Below are 21397 nucleotides of genomic sequence, written 5' to 3'. Positions count from 1 at the left end.
AGGCTCTTATTATGTTTGGACACCTTCCTCTTATACACTGCTGCTTGTGTGTCTGTGATTTTTGTTGGAGTCTGAGATCTCTGAGCACATCCATGAGTCATTCATCACTTTCATAACCTAATGGAACATTTTGTAAGGGCTGATTTGGTAGAACAAGCCTCTAAATAAATGTCAATACGGCAGCACAGGTTTGTGTAATTTATTTAGGCTTACCACCCAAGCACATTAGATTAGAAGTAAAGTAAAAATAAATTTTCAAAACAACATGAGGCCTTTTAAGAGCTGCGGTTTAAACAAACCACATTTATCAGCCATTCATTTTATTTTTCATTGCATGTCCATCTTAATGAATTAGAATGTCAATGAAAATGATTTTATGTCAGTAATGTAGTCCATGTCGCTCCTTTTTTATTATAAAGATTCATTACACAAAGCATTATTTATAACAGTTCATTTCTGTTAATTTGGATAATTAAGTTAATGAAACCCCAGAATTGTGTTTTACACAAATTTAGAATATTACATAAAACCACCCCAAAAATACAACTGTTTATTAATAAAATGCTTTATGCTCTACCCACTCATGGAGGAGTATTACTGATTTAAAAGTTGTCAGGCAGACGGTCCTAACTATTCCCCAGTGAAAACACTGAGCTATATAATACACTGGAGTGCTGATTTTGCTGAAAAACTGAAGTCACTGGCCGCCATCTTGCTACTCCCTACTCTCACATAATCCCATAGGATTTGGTTGCAACAACAAGCAGTTTTCTGGCTGAGTGAAAACGTTTCACAGGTAATTCTACAGTCAGTGGATGTACTAACACTATCAACTACTAGGAAATTAGGTGCTGAAATATTTTACATGTTATTCATATTAAATATATATATATATATATATATATATATATATATATATATATATATATATATATATATATATATATATATATATATATATATATATATGTGTATGTATCTATCTATATATATATATATATATATATCTATATATATGTATGTATATGTATATATATATATATATCTATGTATGTATGTATCTCTATATATCTGTCTATATATCTCTCTATCTCTAAGTATCTATATATCTCTATATATCTATATAAGTCTATGTATATATATATATAAAGTGTATACACATATGTAAATATATGTTTTTGTATATTGTTATTTATATATTTATAAATGTTAAACATATATATTTAAATGAATAAAATGCAAAATATTTCAGCACATGACTTTCTCAGTACTTGATATTTTTAGAACATAACATAAAAGTATATTGCATTTGACATTTTAAAAGTCTTAAGCCCCCCTTGAACATGAGAAAATCCTCGTTATTCGATGCTGTAGTGCACATATTCCCTAGTTACTGGGGGGAAATAGGGAGTACCAATATGGCGGCTGGTGGCTTCAAAGTGACTCGTTCAAACAGATGGGGATTAGCACTCCAGTGTATTATATAGCTCAGTGAGTGAAAACCACAAAAGGTCAGTGCTAAGGCATAAAGTGCTCCATCCAAGTGTTAGATGTAGTCCAGCACATGGACATACGTTAAGTAGGCTAACATTTCTGTATCGGAAACCTTTATTAGTTGTTCGTAATATTAGACTGTTGTGACAAACTGAGTTTTTAGGTTTTCTATCTATAAGCCGTAATCATCAAAATGAGGAGAAATTAGTTCTTCAAATATATTACTGTAATAATTCTATATATTAGATTCACTGTCTGAATTCAGTTGCTGATATCAAATGACTTATTGATGATGTTCTGACTTGTGTAGATGCACCTGTATATCCGTATCAGACGGATGTTTTCCTTCTTGTCTCTTTTGTTTTAGTCTCTCTGCTTCTTGCTTCCTTGACCCACAGTCCGCTGCTGGATTCCCATCCCTGCTCTCCTCACCCTTCCTCATAAAGGCTTCGGTATCAAGCTCCTGTTTTCCTTTGTTTTAGCTCATGACATGTCGAATCACATTCATCTCCCGCCTCCTCCTTTACCATCAGTCCTCATCTCACTGTCTCAGTATTCCCCTTGTTTTGATTTCAGTTCCCGACATTCAGGCCCGTTTCTTTCTGTGCTCTCGCTCTTTTACTGTAAGACTTGATGGAACCCGACAGTCTTGGTGTTTTTTTGCACCAGTGGGTTTGATGTGCCAGTAATGCTCACGGCTCTGCAAATCATTCTGAACACTCAGTTTAGCTCTCACAGCTTACGCTGTGAAGAGTTATGATCAAAGAACCGACGATGATGCGGGACAGTTTGTCTCAAGGGTGAAACTGGCACAAATTTTTATGATGGACAATTCATTTGGAGTTCAAAAGATTCCTGTTAAGCCTGACCCTTTATCGGCATAAAATAAAGTGTTTAAATGGATACAAAATTGCACCAGATTTGTAGCCAGTTTCCACGTATTAAGGAGGGTGAAAGAGAGCAACCAGGAAGATGTCTCCTTCTCAGCTCTTGCAGAGCTGCCTTTATGTCATGGGAAATAATTCACTGTTCTTCTGGCTCAGATTTTGTTTTTTTAAAGCAGTGTTGAATGGGCTTGACTCCTGACTCAGACTCCCGTTACAAAAACACCCCCTTTAAGACGGTGTGTCTCTTTAAAGGTATATTGCCATGTTATGTTCTTATAAAAAAGACCTAAAAGCATTTGATCATGATAAAATAAAGTTATATACACCAAGCCTCCATCATGATAATGTCTTTTTTGTTAATATGCTTCTCTGTTTGGTTCTGGGGATGCACAGTAGACTTGAGCCAGATTGTTTATGGTAACTGTCGTTGTTGTTTTTATGATCTAAGCTAGAAAAGCATGTAGATATTCAATACCAGGGGACCCAGGATGGATCTTTGCGAAACCCCACATGTGACTTTTGTCATCTCTGATGTAAAGTTACCTACAGACACAAGAAGGTCCCTGTCCTTTAAGTAGGATTTAAACCAGTTGAATGCTGTACCAGAAAGGCCGACCCAGTTCTCCTGGTGTTCCAAATGAATGGAGTGACCGACTGTACCAAATGCTGCACTGATGTCCAATAAAACCAGCACAGTGATCCTTCACATTCTGCATTTATATTGATGTCATTATACAGCTTGACAATGGCGGTCTCTGTAATTGTCAAAGCGGCCAGTCATTGTTAAGAAGGTTTTTAAACTTACTGATAAAGAGAGGTTTGAGATGGGCCTGTAGTTCTGCAGTAGCAGTTTGTCCAGATTGTTGTTTTTCAGCATTGGTTTGATAATTGCTGTTTTTAGGGACTGGGGGAAAACACCTGACAGAAGGGACGTGTTTATTATCTGAGTCAAATCAAACACCATGACAGGCAAAACTTTTTTTAGCTGTGGGTAGTGCATCAAGACAGCAGGAAGGGGAACGTATGTTTAGATTCTGCTATGAGGACAGCTATAATCTGCTGCGCTGAATTGGTGAACCTCTGCATGGAAAATGTGGCTAAATTAACAGAGCTGGTTTTAGTTATGATATATTGGTGAAATGTAATTATTCCCGGTTTTACTAGATTCAAATCTGGTAAAATTATGTACAACCCGTAGCATAACAGTAAATTAGGAAAAATTTACAACTTAGTTATCTGAATTCAAAAGGTTTTTATCTGGTTGATGCAATGTTTAAACATTTGCAGGTTATTGTTAGACTATTAACCCCCTATAATATATATGAACTTTTTTATATTATTGACCTTTTCCACTCAGCTTCATTTTGTTGGTATGATCCTTAAGAGACTTTTCAAGGACAAGAAGTATTGAGGTGGACCTTATTAACACGGGAAGTGTAATTGTAAATAAACACCTTTTTCATATGTTTTTTTTCCTAAAAGCCTTATTAGCTTCTTTGTCATTGAAGTATCTCACTCTATGAAGCTTTATGTTCACTGTGGTGGTGTTCAATCTCTGTTTTGGTTTCTCTTTATAGCTGTCACCAACTGATAAGAGTCTGGAGTTCGACAGAGACTTTCGCATCAGGCACTATGCAGGGGATGTGGTGTAAGTAGTTTAAAGTTTCTATTTTTTTCTAGAGAAACCTTTTAGCGATGACTCATCTACTTTTCTACACTTGTAGAAAGGACATGTATTCATACTGTACAGCTGCTGATAGAAACCACACCTGAGTCCATTAAGTTGTTCCAGAAGAAGATGGAGGCTATTAAAGACCCACACATTCAGATTTATCTAAGACAATTTTGATCAAATAGACTTTTATAAGCAAGGTTACTTGGTCCAATCAGTTCTCTGTAGAGAAATACTTTTCAATGCAGCTTCTTTTCATTTAATAATCTAACATTTCTTTGTTTACTCCCCTTGGCTACAGCAGTTTTTTTTCCTGCTGTTGTGACATACAGGTGCAGCTTTATGTATTAAGAAATACCAATGTACTTTTTTTGTAGTTTAATACTTTAAACTCCTACTACATTGAATCATGACCCACAGGATGATACATTTCAGACATTCAATTGTTAATTTTGATAATGCCGACTGAAATAAATGAAACTTTCAAGGATATTCAAGTTTATTGAGATGTACTTGTTTTTGCACTCCTATGTAAACCAGAATAAACCTTTATCTTATTTATGTATTTATTTTTCTTTCACAGTTCACAATTAGAATATTAATGCTTGATATGACCTAATTTCAGTCCTCGCAGCACCTGAACCTGACTTAAATGATTAAGTCACACACACTAAGCCCATCACAAGGGCTCTCATGGAAATATGTTGAGCCCGTTTGTGAAGGCTAAGTGTCTGGTACCCAGGAGAGCAGGGCCAGACTGCCAGCCTTGATTGATCCCAGAGCTACAGTTATAAAAGTCACGAGGACGAAAGTGCCTCACTTCTCACAGCGAGGATTATAACAGCTTTGATATTTATGGAAGCTCCTTCACTTACTCTGTGTATCATCTCAAATGCACATTAGCACCAGGCTTTCATTACACTGGCGGAACAAAGCTGAAAAAGGTCCCCTTTTATTTCAATGACAACAATTTCTGTAATTGCGCTTTGATGATGGAGTTGGTAAAGAACAGCATGCAGGACAGTATGTACGGACATTAAAGTGAGCGTCATGTCTATTTACCAGACTCTTTTTTTTTTTTTTTCGACAGGTACTCTGTGGTGGGCTTTATTGATAAGAACAAAGACACTCTGTTCCAAGATTTCAAGAGGCTTTTGTACAACAGGTGACACACACCTTTAAACACCTCCACATCTTTATAAATATTTGTCGCTTTCATTTCAAAGACTTCCCTCAAAGACTCATCCAGCTCTACAAGTAATCTGCTTTACCTTGGTCTTTTTTCCCCTTTTTAAATAATATTTGGCTTATTTGAATTTGAGACATTACATCCTTGCAAGTCATGTGTGCACTGTGGGAGTTTTATCAAAGAACCAATACAACATAATTTCTGCTGAAAGGACTTTTGACTAAAATTCCAGTTGTACTTAGTTGTTGAAGCTAAAGTTGAGAAAAGTGTTGTCTAAAAGTCTGCTTGAAGAAGAGAAGTTAAGAAAAGGGCTGCAAATGCTCTTCAAAATACAAACCTCGTTATTTCATAATGTTTAATTTGTGCAAAGTAGTTTCCACATCAGTACCTGAAGTAAACTGAATATGGAAAAGTAACTATGCCCCCAAAACTTTTGATGGTGCCAGCCATTTGGTGTATCTGTGCAGAATTGTGGTAAAGGTTTAGTTTGCTGAGTTAGGTCCAAAATGCATCAGCCTATCAGCTTTGGGCTCTGAAATCGATTAGGAATCCGGAATATTTTGCAAAAGTTTCTGTGCTTTATTTTAAAAAATCAACAGAAATCTTTTTTGCTTGCAGACTTTAAATCGTTAGTAGTGTGGCAGCTAGCTTTGCAATAAGCACACATATTAAAGGTTCAAACATTTAAATTGAAGAGAATATACAAGGTTCTTCATGCAGGGCCAGTATATTGTCCATCATCAATTCAATTAATCCAAATTCATCCCATATTGATTTATTTTTTAGACCTATTTGAAATCTCAAAATGTCATGTTTTTCTGACTTGCTCTCTTATTTTGTTAGCTCAAATACAAATAAATGGCACCCCTTTCAGATTTTATTTGTAAAACGTTTTCAAAATCAGGCAGCCGTTTTACTTCACATCCCAATAAAATACATAGGAAACAAAATCTAAAAAAGTTTAAGGCGTGTGAATAATTTAATAAAGCCTTGCAGACATGATGCTTAACTTAAGTCTGTTCATTTTGCTAAGTTGCCTTTGAGCACAAACTGAAGTTTCAGGGTTATTTCAGGTAGATTGAGTGGCCTTCTGAATACCTAAAAGCTGAATGGCTGCTGCTTTTGATGTTTAAAAACTAGTTGACTGAATAAATTAATAACCGTAGCCTTAGAAGTAAGAAACTGGGGAAAAATAATATATATAAAAACACATCAAAATGATTCACCATTGACACTGGATTTGCTTATCTAAGGTTGCATTTTATTTAGTAGAATAGGACTGTGTGGGTTTCATTTTTATGCTACAGTCCTTGCAGTTTTTCCATGTGTTCTTCTTTCTTTTTTCATAGTTCCAACCCAGTGCTGAAGGGGATGTGGCCGGAGGGCAAACTCAGAATCACAGAGGTCACCAAACGGCCGCTGACGGCAGCAACAATCTTCAAAAACTCCATGATCTCTCTGGTGGAGAATCTTGCTAGCAAGGTGAGGATTATTCGTTCAGCCATTTCACGGAAAAATGTAAACTGTATGAAAGACAGTTGGTCAAATCAGACATTGCTCCATAGCTATTATCATAATGCATACCTTTGTCCTTATAAAACATATAGTTGTGCACAGAATGATAGAAACAGCCATACTGTAGCTTGGGTATTCCTAGTTTACCTGGCCTAATAGGACTTGGTGTTTAGGATAGGAAAGTATTTGTTTATTTGATTAACTAGAAATGTTAGATTTGGGTAGAAATGCACAATCCAGGTCTATCCTTTTGTAAGCAATGGTGAGAGTCATATCTGGGGGAGGGTGCTACAGGAAGTTGATCTGAACTTTGTCAGCTGTGAGGTACATGGGCCATGTTGTGTTGTGGTTTGTTTCTAGTCAGTGGCCTATGGCTCTCGGGGTCAGGGAGCCAGAGTCACCGGGTTGCAGGCTTGGCCTGCACTGTTGGACCTGGCGGTGGTGCTGGGTCTGGGGGTACCTCTTTGACATGAGGGCCATCGTATCTCTGCCTGGCATATGGCATATTCTGTGGGGGTGCCTGTTTTCTGTCTGCCGGAGGCCGCAGCAGCCTTCAGGATCCCAAGCTACCTGCAATTTGTAGCGTTTTTGGGTGTAGAGTGTGGCAGGCTTTCTGTCCTTCTCTTCATCTCAGCAGTTTTTTACCTGCAGGTGGCAGATTTGCACACACACAGGTCTGCTCTACTGACTCTCATCCACACCTACGCACACAGACATGCACCCACACAGATAATTCAGTTATTTGAGCATCACACAAATGCAGGTTTCCATTTCATTAATGTTACCTGTCTTTGATGTCAGATGCAGTTTTGATTTGATAAACTCAATCATTCAATTAGAACACCATCTTGAGACATCCTTTTTGCAGAGCAGCCTTGCCCTGGCACATGTAATCTACTAGCTTCTTCAAATGGTAGGCCAAAACAGGACACATTAATAAAAAGTGGCTTTCTTATGTGAGTGGGTGTTATTGGTCGACTTTCTTATCACCCTCATATATAAGATAAATTATTGCTCTGCCATCTGTTGGCCAACCAGTGAAGAGGTTATGTCTTCAAACCCAGCCTGGAGTTTGACAGAGGTGCAGAGCTTGCGGTGAAAACATCTTACCACTCCTTTATTAGAGTGAGGTAAAAGTTTTTGCAACATCAGTTAACAACTGAGGAATAAAGCAACTGTATTCATTTTTGTTTTTAGCAAATTGCTGTTAATCATCTGTCAACGTGAAAAGCATCCACCACCAGCTATATTTTACCTGACAATTTAATGAAAACTGGTATTTAACTGTAATTTTAAATACTTATGTATGTGCGGTGATAAAAATGGCCTAACAAAAAGTTATGTGATATTGAACTGTAACATATAAGTTTTTAAAAGACATTTTTGACTGTATTATAATTTGGATTTAATTCAAATGTAGGGTTTAGGATTTGGATCTGAATCTGATATTTCATGATAGGATGTGTTAGAATTAATAGAATTTCATTTGAACTTGGACATAATTTAATTCCTTATAGATGGATATAAATTAGACCCATTTCTCTGGTAAAACGCCTTGAGACGACATTTATGGCTTTCCCCAAGCTGCTAAAAATTAAAAATCGACATACATTTGCCTCATAATGAGAGGAAGGGGCTGTAAAGTATTCCTTCTAAACTTTAAGTTATTAACGTTATAGTGGGTTGGATCATCTCCCAAAGCAATTCTTTTGCCTGGTTTCTAAATGTTTGCATTTGTTAATAACCCACAGCTGACCCGTCTTTTGCGACCTACAGGAACCCTACTATGTCCGCTGCATCAAGCCCAATGACGTCAAATCTCCTCTCCTGTTTGAGCCCGAGCGCTGCCGCCACCAGGTGGAGTACCTCGGGCTGCTGGAGAACGTCAGAGTGCGTCGAGCCGGCTTCGCCTACAGACAGACGTATCCTCGATTTCTACAGAGGTACGGCAGTCTTACAAGAACTATAAAGACCCCTTGTTTTATAAACTATACAACACGATATTAATATTTTAGCTTTTCTCGTTGGATTAATTTTATCTCATAATTTTCAAGCTCTGTTTGTATTGTTTGAACTTTTTTTTTTTACGTATCAACAGTTGGAGCAACTGTAACGAAAAGAGCTTCAAAAACATAGAAAATAATACAGATGTTTTGTTGCATTTTAACCTGTGAATAAGATTATTTTATGAACACCTCATTAATGTCTACCTTTAAGCATTGGTGTGTGAATTTTATTGTATAAATTAGACCAGATAATTAATAAAAAATGGCATCAATTACAGCGTCCTCCACACTTACTGTCAACTCTGGTAAAGATGTGTGAATAAGCTCCCAAAATAGATTTTATGTTGTTTTAGAACCATCATAAAATATAGAAAAATCTAACCGTTTTATTTTTGTATATTTATTCAGTGGGGGAGAAATACTCATATTGAAAATATGTTTCTTAGAAATAGAAAATCCACATAAGTGCAATAATTGGCACCCCTAACAGTCAGTTTATTACAAATGCAATTGAAGCATTATTTATTGATTTATTTATTGTTTTATTATTCATAACTTTAGTTTTTCAGGTTGGTTAAGTTTTCTGTTAACATTTAACTCCTAACTTGTTTCTCTATGTTATGAATATGAGATGCATGTTTTTTATCACTAAATATACAAAGCTGGACAAGGAGCAATTTTTATTTTTGCACCCAACACAAGGAGTAGGATGTTAAGGGAGACATTTGCTAAACTCTTCTTAGGATTTAACTCAGATCAGATGAAAATTTAGGTTTTTAACAACCCATACTCCACTCAGATAATTTTTTCACACATTAGCTCTTAACATCTTTTTCGTCATCTTTTTTTAGGACGTTGAATTCAGCATATTAAACCCAACCCTTTAACTGCTATGAATTATTTGGAATATCATAAAGGTATAATATTTACCCAATTAGAAATTTAAATATATTTTATGTTAAAACTAAAGTACAGCCATGTTAACACTGGTGCATGTTGAATTTATGCATGAATCAAACAAGAAGTGCTTTTAGTTTGAAAGACCAGTACTGTTTGTTATAATGACATCATACCAGAAAGAGAGTAATATTTTGAAGCTAAGTTAAGCATACTTTGTCTGGAAATTACGTAAAATCATTAAACAGGTTGTTATGAATCATTAAGTCCATTCATCTACAAATGTGCCTGGTTATTAATCAAACCAAATACACCCTATAACAGGGGAATATGCACATCTTTATTGTAGCTCTGGTATGTGGCTTGCTTACCATAAATGTCATATAACAACAACATATTGAAAGAAAAGCATGTAATCTACCATTAACTCGTGTTGCTGAGATCTACAGTCAAGAAACATTGCAAAGTACCGAACGATTGAAAAACGGTTCAGTGTCTAACATTCATTTGTAAACAGTACGGTAATTAAGAGGGGACATAAATCTGCTCTGATTTACACACATCTACACCATGCTTTCATGACTTTAAGGTCTGGCTCCAGCCTCAGGTCTTTCAGTCAAGTCTGAAACTTTTGTTGTTGCACCTGAAGTCTCAGTCACTGGCTGGAGTCACAATTTCTGATGTGAAACAAAAGACCGTCTTTCTCCGAAGCCTTCAAAACGTTTTGCCAAAAAAAAAAAAAAAAAAAAAAAAACTGAAAAAAAGGAAAATGGGCCTCATTGGGTTGAACCATGTGGTAAATCAGTGCAGAAATTGTTCACCAGACACAAAATAACCTTCTTCCATGACCTTCTCAGCCTTAAATACTGTTAAAACTAATCTGTGGGTTTTACACTGACTCTGGCGTGTCAATATCTGTAGCATAACCTTATTATCCAGCACCTATTCTGCCAACACTTCCTTTATGACCTACCCATCTATTTGTAAAAAGCCCTATCATTATCTGGTTTTAGTTTTTATTTTCCAGCAATCACAATATTCATTCTTTTAAATAAAGGCCACTCCAATCAATCATATTTGAATGTAATTGCTCTGGAGAGCTGTTGATGACAATATTTTTATGTGCCAAGAAATTAACCTGTTTTAGTACGGCACCGGTAAATAACCTGCGCTGTACAGAGACCCAAACTCATGCTTTAACAACATGTTTAGAGGCAATTAGTGATGCCTAAAATTTACGGTTTGCTCCTTTATCAATAATCCTAATTATTAAAGCAGTTGACATAACGATAAGCAAGTATGTTAAATTTGGTGTTATCGTTCTCTCATACTGGAAGTTCCACATAGCACCCTGTGGCAAAGAACCCACTGACTTTCATATTTAACAGAGAGGAGTCAAATGTCAGAGATCAACATTTTTATTCATCAAATCTTAAAAGTTTAAAGCCCACGCATCAAATTCTTAAGAGAAGTTTCTTAAAAAGCAGCATGTGTGAAAGCTCAAAGCTCCACTATGGTTTTTTGTCAGTCCTTCAGATTGGTTTTGGTTGTTCCAATCCTCATAATGCTGCATCACGTTTGTCAGTGTTTGCACTTTCGGGGTGCAGTGGAACAATTTGTGATTCTTATTTTTTAGCAGCCTCTAATAGATGGATAGATTTTTACTATTCATAACTCTTATACGAAATTTGATGCAGGCCTCCTAAAATTGATGTTCACCTAAAATGGCAAGAAGGTAGAAACAGAATAGGTTTAATTATTCTTGCACTTATTTAGTCTTATTATAATATTTCTAAATGCAGTTTTGGAATATCAACGCACTACTGCTGTTTCTAATGTTTTCATTTTCACGGCTTTGATTTTCCTTTAGATACAAGATGATTTCAGAGTTTACGTGGCCAAACCATGACCTGCCATCAGACAAAGACGCCGTCAAGAAGCTTCTGCAGGGCTGCGGCTTCGACCACGACGTGGCTTACGGCAAAACAAAGATTTTCATCCGCACGCCGCGTTCTCTCTTCAGCCTGGAGGAGCAGCGAGCTGAGATGGTCCAAAGAATTGTCATTTTCCTCCAGAAGGTAAGCACATGACCACACCATGCTGTTTTATTGACTTAATTGGTCTTGTGATAAAATCATGTTATTGCCATATAATCGGGACGGCTTTTCTTCTTTTCTTTTACGACTTTGTCCCTGATTTTCTTTCTTGTATTTGAACCCATTAACCACAATCCCTCTCATAGTATTTGATGATAATGAAAGATTTCCTAATTGCAAACACCCATTAAATTACACCCCACACCCTATTGCCACACATAAACAGAAATCATCTGATTACAACCTTGAAATAAGATTATGAGTATCCTCTGTTTGCAAGGCCTGAGGTCTTGTTCCTTTTTGTATTACATCTGCTGCTGTTGAGCCTCTAAATAGCCTCTGAGAGCAAATAGCCTGAGACTACATTAATTTGGACAAGCAGTGGTTTTGTATGCTGAAATCATCTTGTATTATTCGTGTTAATTTGAAATCTTTTTAATTTTGGAGCCATACGGTTTATGTGATATGTCAATCTTATGTAAGTTCATGACTTAAAAATATTTTCTGAATTAGGCTGCAACAAACAGGTGAGATGTTTGATGTCTATTTATTTAGACTTTTTGATGGTTGCTGCGGAGAGCTGTGGTGTTGAGATTAGTTTGGCAGACTCGTTCCTCACGACTTACTAAATGCAGGAGAGGCAGACAAATTGACTCATTGTAAAAAATACTATATTGTGAAATTTGTCAACACATGGATGTGAGGAATGTGGATGTTTGACCACCAAACTGATGAACTTTAGGTCTATAATTACAATGACAATGAAAATGTAACCTCTTAGAAACATTCAAAGCAAAGGCCTAAATTTATAGAGCTTCTTGCTGCAGGTTTACACCACGGTCCAATAACTTTTAGTCCTAAATTTAATTAATTTTTTTTTCTAAATCATCCATGACAGCCAGCTGGATGAGAAAACTCTGTATATTTCCATCTTTTAGAATAACTAAGCCAAGCCAACTTTATTTATAAAACACTTTTAAAAACAGCAGGCACTGACCAAAGTTCTGAAAAATAATGAATGAATTATTAATAATATTAAAAAACAACAACATTTTGAACGAAAAAGACAATAACTGAACGTAGAGGTAACTAATCCAAGTAAAAGTGGCGACATGAAATACAAGCTTGACAAGAATAAAATAGAAAAACTAACACTTCACACTGGCTTCACACTGTTGTATCTTTGAAAATAGTTGATTAAATAAGATATAAGGTAATCTATTTGTTATAAACCCAGAGTTAAGAACATTCCCTTCAGTTGAACACGATTCAAATAGTCTGCTGTGAATATTGATCTGCGGATGTGTCACAGGATAGAGCGGTTGTTGCCCTCGTCATGCGTCAGTGATTTGATGACACTTCCTTCAGGCGAGAAGGCCAAGATCTTGGTGTTATGCTGCATTCGCTGATAAGCATCGTTTTAGTATGCACAGTAAGAACTTGATGGTTTGTACACACTGACAAACACTCTGTCTCTGAGGTTTAAATTGAGAATATACAATTCAAATTGCATGACAGCTGGGGAAAAAAGGCAGTTTTGACTGACAGTCACGCTTATACAGTATCAGTTTATCTGAAGTGTGAGTGAGCTCTTGTACATAAATCAAACGAGGCACTATTCGTGTTACACCTGGAAGCTGAAGGAATTTCATTCATACATTTTCCCTGCCCGCCACTTCTTTATATCAGCAGATTCCTCCACAGCTTTAATGTGCACCTTTGTCTAGGGAAGCCCCGTCATGAAAGGGTTTTTCAAGGTTGGTTGGATTGGTTGAGCTATTTATTGATCTGGCTGACCCTCTCTCTAGAAAAACCCTATCCTGGTATCTCGGAGTGTAATCCAGCTTTGATCACGAAGGGAAATCTCAGAGGAATTTCAGATTTTCCGCCAAAACCAACACCTCAGGATGGCTGAGGTTTTGCAGAAGCGGTGCTTAATCTTGGCCTCGGTGAGGGTTAGAGCTCATCATTTAGTATGTGCTTCACGTGCATGCTCACACACTCCATACTCTCAGAACATCAAATAAAGGCATGACAGCAGAATAGACTCCTGTATCTTTCATGCGGTTACTCAAACAACATCCCGGCTAGAGTCTGATCTGCTGTGCCAAGCAGTCTCCTTATCAGCACCTGGCACACCATCCAACCTTATGCCAGCCAGGACCTCGGTGCCAAAGCCACTAATGTATGACTGAGGCACATACAATCTGCTTGTCCTTATTTACTCCCCAGATTTATAATAATGCCACCTAGCTTACCCCACCAAACAACGCAATCTGTGACTCTTGCGCGGAGCTCAAGTGGCAGCTCACACTGCAGTTGTGTGTCTAGACTGGGAGAAAGCATGTTCCAGCATTTCTCACAATGTCCAAAGGAGTTTATCAGGGCTCCTTCTTAGAACCCCCCTTTTTTTCCCCATTCGTCCATTAACTGTCTAAACACTGGGCGCAATTTTGATGCGTTTTATAAATAGTGTTTTTTTTGTTAGTCATCAATCTGCATCTCTCCCTGGTTGAACAAATGGTCATGCAGACATTTTATTCAGATGCAACTGAATATTGACTAGATGATCTTCCTGGATGGGATATTCTGTCATAAGGTTTCCAACTTGTGATCTTTTCTATTGGATTAAAGAGATACATGTGCAATTTACGAGTTTAGCACGACATCACTACTAATTTTAAGTTAAAAATGCTCAACAGCTTTTTATCATAACGACCAAGCAAGGACTTACAAACATCTTTGCACAAGGCTTTCAGTCCAGATCTGAAACTGTCAAAATGAGGTTTGTATAGACCTTGGTAGGTTCGGGTGTTATTAGTCATATCAATATGAAATGTCGGTTTCCTGAAATAATGCGAAAAGGGTCTGGAAATTGTCAGAATAATTTGCCACAGGTGGGTTATTGTCGTTTTTAAGGGAGCAAGAGAAGATTTCACTTGGGCAGTGCGATTGTTTCTAAACTGATGCTTCTGCTCCTACACATGCGTTTGATGTTTGCTTGTTTGTGCTGCAATTTAGTTATAGTTGCCTTGCATTTCATAACAAATTATATTTTATCTGTTTATGTTTTGGTGCCTTTTTGACCAGGCCCCTTTGAAAAATAGATTTTTTTATTATTATTTTTGTAGACGTTTAGCTAGATAAAGTGTGTTTAAATGTATTTGGTTCTCTGAACCTCTGCTCTGCTTTTATTCCTTCAGATTACCATAATGCTTCCCGCTTTGAGATGGGGGTGTAGCTTGTGTAAATGAGGGGTGAGGGCTTCTTCTTATCTCAACTTAATCCTGTATTTATGAGTTCTCTTCTAGCATTCACTGCATCTTTTTTACTCTTTTTGCTCTCTTTTTTTCTACTCTTTGTCTGACTTTATGCAATCCTTCACTGAAATCAAACTAAGCAGTTTGATTATTCCTACTTTAAGATACAAGATAAGCTATGAAAAGAATCCCAGAGTCCAACATAAATACTGCAAGCCTTTAAATTATACATATACTTCCCCCACCTGCTCCGCGTGTTGTAAATTAATATTTCATAAATCCAAGCTCAGCCATCCACATCACAGTACCTGTCAGCGTTTGTCAGAGTAGGGACAGTGATGAGATGACACCCCCCCTCATGTACTCTGAGCCTCCATCCTAATTGCTTTCCAGAGCGTACGCGGTTCATGTGTAAAACTGGGTTTATCAGACATGAGGGGCGTTTTGTTTTGGCTCATCAGCTTTTGTAGAGAAGCCACTTGGGGTTCGTAAGGACAGTAGCTAAATGGAGAAGTCTGTAGGCGATGAAGACCTTTATTTTATCATTTTCAACAATACTCAGTAGGCGAGGCATCTTTGATATTCAATAAATAATGTAGTCATTTAAATATTTTCTAAGAAGAATGTTATCCGAGGGTTAAATCTTAGTTGCCCAGTTTCTGAAAAGTCAGTACAGCCTTGGATTAAAATTAGATTCTATTCTTTTCTTACAGCCTGGAGATATCGTTGGTCTGAAAAAAAAAAAAAAAAAAAACCTCAGCAGAAACCGTCTCTGATACTTTCATCCCTCCTGAACCTAGAAGAGGTTATAGAAACCATTTCTAAAAAAGAAAACAGTGTGATGAAGAAAAGCATGATGGTTCAAGGTTGTTAAAACCATCATCCTGCTGATTTTACAGGAAAGGATAGGTTTTTCCTCTTTCAGATGGAGCTGTGATCTATCAGTAAATTCATGTTGCCACAGATTCTCTTACTACTTAATTTTCAGTTGTCAGACTTTTATTATTGATAAGATACCTAATTAAAAACATGACATAAATAATTACATAATTAAAAAAAACATTTAAGGCTTAAGGTGTCACTCCTTATGTTAAAACGTGACCAGAAACACCGTTTTAAGTCTATTTTAAACATGATTGACACTGTTTTCTGAAATGTATTATCTGAAAAGGGTGGGTAATTACTTTTTTTCAATTGCCTGGATCACAGAACAAGGTTTAAAAATTGTCGGCTGATTTTCGATACCTGAGACACCCCACACATAGATATAGGGTTGCTCGTGCAGTGTGTGGGGTACGGTCAAACGGCAAACACAACACATGCACAGTTTGACTCAGGAACATTCAGATGTCAGATGGAAAATCTTGCAAAACCACTCGAGATCAAACGTGAGTTCAGAGTAAATAAACATGGCTGACGAGGAAAAACAATGGCGATAGTTTGTGGGCTAATTTTAACATTAAAAAAAATAGAAAAAGCTTTGGGGAAAGGAGTAGAGGGAATGCAAACCAGGAGCTCTACATTTGCTACACAACGATATGGAGTTGAGTTGTTGTTGTTTTTTTCTCCGGGTTCCTGTCGCCTCGCTTTCTGATTGGCTACACTTCACAGTCAATGGGCGGCGTGCTGGTTTGCCCTCAGGGAACACATGTGGAATATCCCCGATTTGAGGTCAGAGCGGTCCCGACGTCTTTTGAGCAGACTAGATCACTCTTAACACCACACACGGCAGGAATTTCTAGATACGATTATCTTAAGAGCGATCCCAATAGTCGGGGCCTCCTTAAAATTGTCAGACGGTAATGATCGGGACAAAAATTGGGCTAATTATCCTGCCGTGTGTACCTGACACAAAGGCCACATAAGAAACTGATTGCTGCTAAAGCCTAACTATTTTTTTCTTAAGAAAAGCACATATATTGTTAGGAATTAACCCATCAAGCATGCTTAAATTTAGATTTTTGTCTAATCACACCAATTTGGGACATATAGCTCATGCTTGTTCCCTTTTCTTACGTTAGGCTTACATTACCATCTATTCATTACTGATTAACTCAAACAAAAGTAACAACATAGACACACATAAACACCTGAAAATCTAGATCTAGAGAGTACTTCTAACATACACTCTACTGATTAAAAAAAAAATACTTAATGATTAAGAAATAAGAACCTAAACAAAAATAATTGTAACTAATGATTAAAAAGCTAAGAATTATCATTAACTTAGTGTTTTCACAGAAACTAAAAGTAAAATGGATTTAATGGCCAAATTTTGAACTTATATACATAAGTCTGAAGACAGAAAAGTGAAAATAAGGAGACAAGCTCAATATCAGAACCACCTGAGTAGACAGCCACCAAACCATCAGATGTTGACTTGGAAAAACTATTGCCTCGCTCACTTGTACAATAAAAGATTAGTAAAGTACCATCTAACTGTCCTTAAACATGTTTTGGGCCTAAGACTCTCCTTAGCACCACAAATGTATCAAAATACTACCAATATATAATTTTAATCATGATAAATGCACAAGATTTGTAATTACATAACATGATTTACAGCATGGGTGTTTAGCGTTCAGCCGTTCTGCTCCCCGTCTCTGGAGCTCATTACCTTCGCAACTCAGAAACATCGATTCACGCCCCCATTTCAAATCTGTTTTTGACTGCCTATTCCACCTGATGTCTATTGCTCTGTCTTTTTAAATGATTTTATCTATATTATTGTTTCTCTTTTGTGAATTATTGTACGGTGTCCTTGAGTGCCAAGAAAGGCACCTTGAAATAACATGAATTATTATTGACATTTAGACATTCATTCACATTAAAGTAAAAGTTTACAAAAAAACATTATTCAAGGTCATGAACTCCTTATGTTTTCAAATACCGGGGGGGGGGGGGGGGGCACCAGTGTAAATTAAGAGTTGCTCTTGGTAAATCTGTGGTTGACCTGCATAAAGGCTGCTCTGTTGGTTAACGTTTAACACACCCAAAGTGTATGTGCCTCACTACATCAGTACTGTTGAAGATTTGTTCTGATGCCGCGATGAATACTAGAAAAATATCTTTCTAAGAAGGTTTTCCTAGCTTGATCATGTGGTTAATTTTATTTTCCCCAGGCCAGTTTGACTGTTCGTTATTTAACGATTATATACTGCTGACTATAAGCAATATTCCTGTGGCCTATTCGGTTCAGTCTCGTTTAACTGATCGATGGAGCCAATTCATTTGACTCTTCAATAACACCTCTTGGATGAGATTGCAATGTTTCAAATCAGTTTGAACGCATTTGTTTCACATCATTGGAGTGCATTGGCCCTGAGGTAAACTTTAACTTCCCAATGCAGCGAGTATAAGGGATGTGGGAAACTTGTCATTGCTGTGGGGTTACTGGTGAGTGTGCCGCTCACACGAGACCTTTATTGATTTATGGTAATGATTGCTGCCCTCAGCCTATTCCCAGGGTTTCCCTTTGACAACACGAGGTCAGCAAATCTTGCAGCTTCACCAGATTCTGTCATACAATCCTGATATTAGCCCCCCTTAGAACGCCCCCCTCATTGAGTTTGCCAGTTAAAAGCCGCTTGATGTCCCCAGAGGATGTGGAAAGTCATCCGCTTGACATGGGTCCAGCCCACCTATTGGTTCTTCTCATAATAAAGACCCTGTTTCCTTTTATAAGGCCCATAAAGGGGTTGGTTTCTATATGTTGGACTGAACCTTGTACACTAGGAGCAAGTGTTTACCTTCACAAATGACTAACATTTTTAGTATTTCTAACCTGGAATAATTAGCATAGTCTTTTCTAAGCGGTCTTTCAAGTGGCAAAGAAGACATCAAACGCAGAGTTAAAACCACTAACAGAGATTTCCTCCTGTTAATCCCTCTTTAAAAAAGAGGCTGTTTGTCCTGTTGAGGATTTCCATAGAAGCATTTTGCAATTTCCATTTAATATTCCTAGAGTTTCTTAACCAAATCCTATCAGTTCTCGGTTTTTCCACCAGAGTGGTTCCAGTGGGAGCTCAGCGGTGATGCTTTGTTTTTTTTGCTGGTTTAAATAAAAATACTTTCGACTGATCCAGCTTGAAGCCACATCAAAACAGCACTAAAACTACCTCCTCTACTAAATTAATCCTGTATTTTAATTTTCCATTTGCTGTGTTCTGAGTTTCTGTAGTTTCACAGAGAGTTTTTCTTAACAAATAATGTATTGTTATCCTTGCAAAAGCTCCTCGTGACGTCACCAATCTGACTCATGAAGCCTGTTATGAACAAGAGACTGATTGTTGATCGTTAACACTTGTTAAACTGTCCAAATCTGGTCTGCCTTCATTAGTAATTATAAATGTGCAGAAGTTACACTATTTCAAGCTGGGTTTATAAACTCCAGTTAAACCGAAAATGTCAGCTTCCCAATTTTCTTTGCAAATACTAAACGTCCTGCACCATAGCACTTTATCAAGTCCTGAGAACCCCACATGCTTTACACTGCACTCAGTCATTCACCCATCCACTCACACATTTACACACATCAGTGATGAGCTACACTGTAGCCACAGCCGCCCTGGGGCCGACTGACAGAAGCAAAGCTGCCATACAATCATCGCCACTGGACTCACACAGAACCAACTCCCCATCTTCTGCATCACTATCGCCCAACACTGCAAAACAGCTTACAGTCAGATTGAATACAGTGCTTCTTTGAAAAATTTTAAGTCTTGCCACAGCTTCTGCATTTAATTTCTTTCTGAACTTTTTGCTGCGGAAATGCATGCACATGCTTTGATCTGAGGCCTTTTGCACTCAAAAGACTTATTTCATTAAAGGTAAAAAGTTTTTGTTGCCTTTCTACTGTCGTCTACAATCACAGTGGTGCATGTGTTCTCTGACAAGGACGCGATTTGAAAATGGGTTCCAGAGTGGAAGGATGCAAAAACATCCTGGTCTCCGTTGTCATGTAAACAGGAAAAACTGAATCTGCCTGTATGGGGAAGCTCTGGCCTATGTGCACTATGACTGCAACCAGTGGAAAATTTAATGTCCTCGTACACATCATAACTGATGATGTCCGCTTTAAAATACCATAGTAGTGGTTTTATGATTCAAAGTCACCTGAAGCAACCGTTACACCTTGTCTGTTCATATAAACATTTCAGTCTTTTTAAGCAGGGAGTGTTTGCATACATGCACTTGTAGCGTTTTAAAGAACATACTCCCTACTAGTGACGTGATGGGGAAATTACAATGTTTGAAGTTTCTTCTGGTGTATTGTGCACAGAGTACCATTAATACATTATGTTGATTTTTATTTTTTTTTTATAGAAAAGGGAAAACAATGCAAATTTTACTGGATCATTGTCATGTGCACAGGTGTTTTACCATCCCATTGCAGTCCTGGCTGTATGTTTAGGGTCGCCATCACGCTGGAATGTGAACGTCCGCCCCGCAGTTTTCTGCAACCTCTAAAGGTTTTCCTCCAAGATTGCCCTGAATTTGGCTCCGTTCATCTTCTGATCTGCTCTGACCATCTTCCTCTGGTTCATGCTGTATTAAACAGTCTTCACAATATAACTCTGCCACTGTCATGCTTTAATGAGAGTATAGTGTGTTCAGGGTGATGTGCTGTATTAGTTTTCCTCCATACATAGCATGTCCCCTAGATGGTTTGTGAATGTTAACAATGGTTTTCTTCTTTCCACTCATACAACATGGTCAAGAGTGTGAAGTACGCAATGGTTGTCCTGTCAACAGACTCCATCACCTGAGCTACAGCAGCGTTCCCAGAGTTTCAATGGATTTTTCAATGGCTGCTTTTCTGAGTAAAGCACTCCTTGCCCGGCCTTGTCAGTTTAGGATGACAGCCAGGTCTCAACAGAGTTGCAGTTGTGTAACACTTTCCATTTTTTAGACGATAGACTGAACATAGCTCTGAGAGATCTCATGCAATGTGTTTTTAACCTAATCCTGCTTTAAACACCTCCACAACTTTTTCATGATGCTTTTTGTTCCCCAACAAACCTTTGAGATGTTCACAGAACTGGACTTATATTGTTTTAAATTTACACATCAATCTTATTAGTTAGGTTAAGGCTGTTAAAGTTGAGTAAAGGGAGCTGAATACAAATGCATATCACACTTATCAGAATTTTATTTGTGAAAAAGCTTTAATATCTAACGTTTTCCTCCCACTTCATAACTATCCACTATTTTGTGTTGGTCTATTGCATACAATACCAGTAAAATGCAATGAAGATTAGAGATTGTAATGTCCCAAAATGTGAAAATGATCACAGGTTATGAATAACATTTTTTTTTGCAATTTGATAAGCTTATATAATGCACATTGTTGTTGTGTTTAGATTTTTTTTTTAATTAGAA

At 37.3% G+C, this 21397-nt stretch overlaps 1 protein-coding gene across 1 annotated transcript in view; it reads left to right on the top strand.

The window, feature by feature from the left end:
• Positions 1 to 21397, top strand: part of myo1d (myosin 1D) — a 119506-nt gene that overhangs the window by 47676 nt on the left and 50433 nt on the right. Inside the window, exons 12-16 of the mRNA XM_036142166.1 lie at positions 3959 to 4029; positions 5144 to 5218; positions 6592 to 6724; positions 8534 to 8700; positions 11531 to 11738. Of these exons, the coding sequence (XP_035998059.1) occupies positions 3959 to 4029; positions 5144 to 5218; positions 6592 to 6724; positions 8534 to 8700; positions 11531 to 11738 (654 nt within the window). The remainder of the gene's footprint in view (positions 1 to 3958; positions 4030 to 5143; positions 5219 to 6591; positions 6725 to 8533; positions 8701 to 11530; positions 11739 to 21397) is intronic.

This window comes from Fundulus heteroclitus, chromosome 10 (assembly GCF_011125445.2).
Source record: "Fundulus heteroclitus isolate FHET01 chromosome 10, MU-UCD_Fhet_4.1, whole genome shotgun sequence".
In the NCBI taxonomy this organism is placed as follows: Eukaryota; Metazoa; Chordata; class Actinopteri; order Cyprinodontiformes; family Fundulidae; genus Fundulus; species Fundulus heteroclitus.
Note: the sequence above shows the minus strand (reverse complement) of the source record. Positions and strands in the feature narration are given on the sequence as shown.